Below are 7,778 nucleotides of genomic sequence, written 5' to 3' on the forward strand. Positions count from 1 at the left end.
CCCAAATAAAATTCATAATTAAAAGAGAAGAGATATGTGAAGGCAGGGGTCGAACCCATGCTATGTAACTAGAAAAACTAGTAAGGCAGGGTTCGACCCCTGCCATGTAACTAGAAAAACTAGCAAGGCAGGGGTCGAACCCATGCTATGTAACTAGAAAAACTAGCACCTGCCAACTCTGCCATGCAGCTATGGGAATTTTGTTAATTATGTTTAAGTTTTTTTTTATATATGTATTTACTATATAGGTTATTAAAATTTCCGAGCCCCATAAAAAGGGTCCCTGTGCGGTGCATACCTCGCACACCCTTAGAGCAGTTCCACCGTGGGCTATTGCCTGGTGGATTGGCTTTGGACCAGGGCCAGATAGCCCTAGGGAGATGGTCTAACGTGTGCTGGCAAGGGAGCCCGAGCAGGTTCAAAGGAGAGGCTCGAAACGAGTTGCCAACCCGAGAGCCCGAAGGCAACGTGACAGAAAGGTGATGTCAGGGCGACGTCAGCCACAATATAAAATTATTAAAAATATTAATAAAAAAATGTAAAAAAATAATAAAAAAATGTAAAAAAATAATAAAAAATTTAAAAAATGTAAAACCCAGGCTTCGAACTCAACGGCTCTCGCCGGAATCCGTCGCCGAGGCTGATGATACACCTACAGACAAATGGGAGAGATCCAGTTCCTCCTTCGCTGCAGCTGCCGCTACACCCCACAACGCCTTCACCTCCACGCACTTGCGATTCCCCTCCTTCCACTTGCGTGCCCAGATCGCACAATTTGTTATTTGTTTTTGGGAGAGAGAGAGAGAGAGAGAGAGAGAGAGAGAGAGAGAGAGAGAGAGAGAGAGAGATTTTAACTAAGGAGTTGGCGATCCTTTACCTACATAACTAAGGAAAAATTGTGAATTTTTGCACGGATCGGCTATTGATGTTGTCAGAGTCTGAGGCCTTACCTCCAGAGCTCAAGTGAGAGAAAGCTGCTGAGCTTGAAAAAGAAAGAAAATAAAATACATAGCTTTTGGAATGGTGCGTTGGCACCATGTGAAAAGAAGAAGGAGAAAAAAATTATAATAAAAAAAAGGTTTTGGAATGGTGCATCGGCACCATGTGAAAAAAGCAAAGGTTTTGGAATGGTGTGCTGCACCATGTGAAAAGAAAAAATTAAAAGAATAAAAATAATTTTTTTAATAGAAAGTGGTACAACAAGATTGATTAAAAATTTTATCTGAAATTAAAAAATAAAATTATTTTGTATTATTTAAAGAAAAAATATTAATCTTTTATTGTCTATTGCTAGGGCTATTCAGTGTAGGGGTGGAGATGCAAAAGACATTTACTGTTCATTAATGACAGTTATTGTTCATCGAATGGATTAAATAGTAAATAGTCTGAGAGAACCTTAGTAACAGTGGAATTGTTCTTAGGACCGGTCCTGATCTACATGCTCATGTTTCAAGCACACGAAAAAATTTCTTCATGCGTCGAGAATCAAATTAATTGGATATTTTGGAATATGTATTTACAAATAGTCAACACTAAAATTCCAATTGTCTTTGCTGATGGTTGATTTACATTAATGAGGGTCCTCTTCAGGTAATCTTTGTAAGGATTCTGGAGATATGTAAATTATGTTTGCTCATTACATATCGTGCGATCAAAAGTTATTTTAAAAATTTTATTGAAAATTAAATACAAATAATATCTGATAAAAATTAATCATAATGTACAATAAACAAATATAATTAATGATTTATCGAGATTCTAGAAAGAGAATCCGAAGTACACCACAAAAATTTTTGTATAACGTGGGCAGCTGCATCACCCAGAGTTCTTGTCGTTGTGCAAACAAAAGTCCACTTTCTTCTAGGTACAACTAGATCCTACTTCAGTAGTTGGAAGATGGCAAAGAACAATATTCTTCTAATTTTTATCTAAACATACAAAACAAAGCTCTAACACTCTATACAAGCACGCAAACGATTATCTAACTACCGACTGATCAACCCGATCGATATCGAATCATTATCAATGGCAGAAGCAACAAAGCGGTGGCCACTCCATAACAATTTCTCACTCTTTGTTTTTGTTTCTTAATTCGTTGTTGTTAATTTGTTCTGAATTTGGTGTTTCGTTATGCGTGTGAATTTTTCAGGTGTGCAGTTGTGACAGGGGCAAACAAAGGAATAGGATTCGGGATTGTCAAGCAGTTGGCATCAGATGGAATAACAGTGGTTTTAACAGCTAGAGATGAGAAGAGGGGTCTTGAAGCTGTTGAGAAACTCAAACAGTCCGGTTTGGGAGGTGAAGTGGTTTTTCATCAACTTGATGTGGCTAACCCCTCAACCATTGCTCCTCTCGCGGAGTTCATTAAAACCCAGTTCGGGAAACTCGATATCTTGGTACGATCATAGCTCATTTTTTAAAAAGTTTCTGTCTTTGAAGACTTGGGCTTTTGGGCGTAGCCAAGTTTTTAGATTAGATTAATTAGAATATCGCTTGAATCAAATAAAGTTTGTCTAACTCATTAATTGGATTTTGAGTTGGTTATAAGAACATATAAGGATCTACCCAAACTGACCTTTTAATTTCCATTTTCTAGAATTTCTTGCTTTTCAATAGTTTGAGTTGCTGAAGTAAAACAAATATTGAAAGATTTGTGCTTTGCACTGCACAGGTGAACAATGCAGGGGTTGGTGGATCCATTTTGGATGCTGATGCTTTTAAAGCTGAAATGGCTTCTGGTTGGGTAAGTGTTGGACATAATTCTTCTCACAAGGCCACTTTTTGTGGCTAGAATTCTTCTCACAAGCCATTTTACTAGCAAATTAAATGATTATGTGTGATATTATTCTGGACAAGATTTTCACTGTGATAGATTGATGACTGATGTTTGGGGCGTGTGTGATGCAGAAAGAAACAATTGATTGGAATAAAGTGATGACTGAAAATTATGAGTTAGCAAAAGAATGCGTGCAAATAAACTATTACGGTGCTCAACGAACAACCGAAGCGCTTATTCCACTCCTCCGGTCATCCGAATCACCAAGAATTGTTAACGTTTCATCCTCCATGGGCAACTTAAACAAAATACCTAGTGACAGGGTTAAAGGAGTCTTCAGTGATGTCGAGAACCTAACAGAAGAGCGAATAGACGAGGTGCTGACTCAGTTTCTAGAAGACTTCAAGGAGGGTTCGCTTGAGAGCAAGGGCTGGCCTTCTCATATGTCTAGCTATATACTCTCAAAGGCAGCAATGAATGCATATACACGTATACTAGCCAAGAAGTACCCCGATTTTCGTATCAATTGTGTCTGCCCCGGATTTGTCAAAACAGATATAAACTCCAATTCCGGCGTCTTGCCTGTCGAAGAAGGTGCAGCAAAGGTTGTGAAGTTAGCATTCTTGCCCAATGATGGCCCTTCTGGCTGCTTCTTTTCTCAGAATGAAGTGACAGATTTTTGATTGAAGAAGATTTTATATTATAATGCAAATGTTGCAATGTATGTCCTTTATTTGGGTTGCTGCTTGAACTTGTTAAGTAAACTTGGAACAATCTATATTTGTAACAAAGTACCTTTTGTATAATGTTTTATTTCCTACTTTGAATATATATTCAATCAGTTGTGCAACATTAATGTTTTTTTTTTTTTTTTTTTCTACTTGGAATATATATTCAGTCAGTCGTGCAACAATTTCTATCTCACATTGCAATATGACTGAATTTCAGAATTTTCATCTAGTCTCACTCTACTCATACAGTACAACAAAACTGTTGCGAAATTTAAACTAATTGAAATTAGTCCAACTTAGTTCCAAATTTTATGCTCGCAAGCGTACGAATCGATCGATAGTATAGAAAGTAAGCACTTAATATTGTACCTTAGAAAATGATTTAATTCTTATCAACTAACTTAAATCTAATTGCGACGAAGTAAAATTAGCAAAGATTGATGGAAGATGGATTTGAAAATTGAAACTAATAGTAAAAACAAATGAAAACAAGAAAATTTGATCACAATGCAAAAAGTGGCAGCCAAGAACACAATTTGTAATTCAGTCGAGTAATACGCTAGAGCATCCGACTGACCATAACCAATCCAACTTATTTTCTGCAGTGAATTATTAACAAGTACTCAACCTCATTGATAGTCAAATCTCCCTAACACATGTAATATCTATGGCATCTAGACTATTACGTACATCCCAATATGCAACCATCCATGGCATCTGGAATAATTTAACATAATGAAACTCATTACGATCCGTGAAAATTTATATAAAGACTACACAAATCCTAAAGTATGGCATCTACTACTAGGAAAATCATGGTATCTATTTGCAAGAAGCTATCACTCAAGTTGAAAACATGGCATCTACACAACTTGCATCAAATTTACCAAGTAAAAGTCAAGATGGTAGCTAATCACCAAGACTAAAACTAAGGATATAAACACAGCAAACGATACTCAATGAAATTGAAAACTTGAAATAATTCACTTGAGAATATAAGCATTCATAATCATGACTACATTGTAGCCCTAGCTAAGGAAAATTAGTTCTGAAACAAAGATGAAATTATCATTGTATTCATAATAAAAATGAGAAGAAAATTGAGTTAAGAAAAAACGCTGAAAAATCCTTGTGCTCTGCTGCAATTGTCTTCCGTCAGTCCCCTGCCTCTTCTCCAAAATATTAATCAGTTCTCTTTTCTTTTTTTTTTCTTCCCACTTCTCCTTCCTTTTCCGTAACCGACAAAGGTTTTAAAACCCATTAATTGACAAGAATGAATTGAGAGAAACAGAAGAAACTTCAACTCCTTCTCGTTGATATCTCACTACCATAACCCCTAGCCTCATACCTCTGAGTCAATTCATTGCAGTAGTAACCCTCCTTAATTTGCCTCTTCAATGATCTGCTAAGTGTTGACTAGCAATCACATCTCCCAAATGGACATCCACCAGATTTGCAACTTGGCCAATCTCCATAACAGATCAAAATGATCAAATAAATATCTCATGTTCATACTTTTGGTTGAGACCCTCAAACTGGAATTTGATCTAGGAAGTTGGGTTTCCATCTCTTTTTGAATTTGATCACCCTAAACCCCTTGCTCTGCTGCAATTGTATGTGGCGGTTTGCTCCAGAACAATTGGGTTAGGCCTTTGTTTCCTCTGTCGGTGTAAATGAGATGATAAGGCCAGCCTTTGTGCAATTGAATAAATCATGTGCAAGGCATGTCTTCCACATTTTGTTGACTTGTCAAACCTCCTTTTAGACTTTAAAAAAATATGATCCCTACACAAAAATTCAACCAAATAAACTGCTGTCTAATTTCTAAAGGAATGACCTGCATAAGATTTAGATGAGCAAAAAAAATGTAATGAAAAATAACCCAACTTGTGATTATCACTTAAAACCAATTTTGACTTAAAAAAATTGACAAACACATTTTAACTCAATCCATTTACTGAACAAAACTAAATTTCAGCTACTTCACTTGAATTGAACTTAAAAGGATTGAATTCATATTTTTCTCAAAACCATGTAATTTCATTCATTTTGAACAAACATAACACAAGAAAATGTAGCTTTCGGAGTAAAATAAGTAGTAAAATATGCGCTCATCATAAACCTCATCGCACTAAATGGGGTAAACTCTATTAATTCTAGAATAATACCATTGTTTGGTTTTGCACCAAGTCTTGTATTAGCTCCAAGAACTTTGTTTTTTCTTGAAGTCTCTGTTCACGTCTTCCTAGGTCATCCTCTACTTCTTTTCCGTAACCTTGTCTCATAATTGCATTTTTTAACTGAAACATGTGTAGGTTTCGTTCCAAACCACTTAACCGATTTTTTTCTAATCTTATCTTCAATTGTGGCTCCTCCTACTACTTACTTTAGATATCCTTATTTTTAATCATGTCATTTCTTGTGTGCCCACACATCCAATGAAGAATTCTCATTTCTGCCAAACTCATTTTTTGCACGAGTTGATGCTTGACTGCCTAACATTCCGTGCTATAAAGCATTGTTGACCTTATTTTCGTTCTATAAACTTTTTTATTGAGATTTTGTGGTTTACGATGGTTGCACAACACACCGATGCACTATTTCACTTCATCCATCTAGCTTGTATTATATGGTTGAGATCTCCATCCAACGACACACAAACTCTCTGTCATGCTGTCAAAATGCAGCATATCTTGATGCTTCTCTGTTGGGATTATTCTTGATTTTCAAGATTTCCTATGTTTCCAAGTCCTTTCAGTTTGTAACTGGTCTTCATTTTCAACTCTATATTGCAGGTAGACATGATCGTCCTCACAGATGGCAGTCGTATCCTTGGCCTAGGGGACCTTGGAGTTCAGGGAATTGGAATTCCATTGGAAAACTTAATATATATGTTTGATGCAGCTAGTATTAATCCACAAAGAGTATGCTCTCTCTCTCTCTCTCTCTCTGAGTCTACATCTTACGTTTCTACTAATATTTATATTACAGTTTTCTTGGTTAACAAATTAATCTAGTAGATCTTATATCGCTTCACCTATATACCTCTATGACAGATACTACCGGCTATACTATCGATTTGAGCACACAACTTCTCATGGCTCACCAGAAGCTCTAAGTATTTTAGTCATGGCTAATTAATTTCTGCTTGGGAGATGCATCTCGATCACATGCATCATCATGATTTGTTTGGTTATATTTTTCAACCAACAAGTAATTGTGTACAAAAAAATGGTTTTCATCCATTAAAATTGGAATTCAAGTCGATGTATTTTTTAGTTGTGCTTATATATATTCACCATAGTTTTGTGGCTTGTCACTTTTGATGAGACAAATTTTCGCACCATGTGACAAATTGGATTCAAATAATGTCATGAATCAGTGTTGATACATCCACTCTTGTCTCATAAGTGACGTGGATTAATCTGTTGCTTGCTTGAAACATGACAAATATATAAGTTCCAAACTTTGAAATCCCCAGAAGTGAAGATTGAAGATTTCAAGTCTGATTTAAATGACGCTCCATAGGTTATGATCCAATTCTCTAAGCAATTCATCTTCATTTGTTTGTCATGACTATGTAAGCCCCGAAGAGGCACTTGTACTCAAGCATTGAGAATACTTATAAATTAAGCATCCGCATGAAATTGAGACTTATTGGATCACAAATTAATGATACTTGATAATTTTGATTATAGTAGTTACTCATATCATTAAGGGCTATTCAATCACGTTTTACCATTAATGTCAAACAAAGTAAAGGGTTGGTCAAATTGGAAAGATACAAGATCCATTTTTGAGAGCCACTGAAAAATGTGGAATAAGGAAACCTATAGTAAACCCAAATGGTATTCTTGGGTGCATGTGATGAAGTGAAATAAATCATTATGGCATAACACTTCTTGGTAGAGACATAGTCTGCTATTGTAGGAGAAACCACATTTTTATAAGTGCAGTGTTATTTGAAACATGAGACTTCTAGCATGTGGAGACTGCATAATACTTGAGATTTTAAGTTTTGATCTCTCTCTCTCTCTCTCTCTCTCTCTCTCTCTCTCTCTGCAATTTCATAAAGAATAGAGAGTGCCATGAAATTCCTTATCAAAGATTTCAAATGAAGAGCATAAAGCTCAAAATATGTACTCAATACCTATTCTAGAATTGGGTATAAATTGCCTGAACGAGTACATTTGTTAGTTCGAACTAAATTATATTGTTGCAACATACCCTTAAAAGAGTTAAAAGTTTTAGTATGACTCTTGAAGAGCCTT

General features: G+C 35.9%; 1 protein-coding gene across 1 annotated transcript; it reads left to right on the forward strand.

Annotated features, from left to right (window-relative positions):
- Positions 1 to 1,765: 1,765 nt before the first annotated feature.
- On the forward strand, positions 1,766 to 3,626 carry LOC148695794 ((+)-neomenthol dehydrogenase-like). The gene is made up of 4 exons (XM_088696337.1): positions 1,766 to 2,045; positions 2,150 to 2,396; positions 2,672 to 2,743; positions 2,908 to 3,626. Exons 1-4 carry the CDS (start codon positions 2,026 to 2,028, stop codon positions 3,457 to 3,459), a joined length of 891 nt encoding a protein of 296 aa, XP_088552463.1. The 5' UTR covers positions 1,766 to 2,025; the 3' UTR covers positions 3,460 to 3,626.
- The last annotated feature ends 4,152 nt before the right edge of the window (positions 3,627 to 7,778 follow it).

This window comes from Pyrus communis, chromosome 7 (assembly GCF_041283825.1).
Source record: "Pyrus communis isolate YQ-2024b chromosome 7, ASM4128382v1, whole genome shotgun sequence".
Taxonomy (NCBI): domain Eukaryota; kingdom Viridiplantae; phylum Streptophyta; class Magnoliopsida; order Rosales; family Rosaceae; genus Pyrus; species Pyrus communis.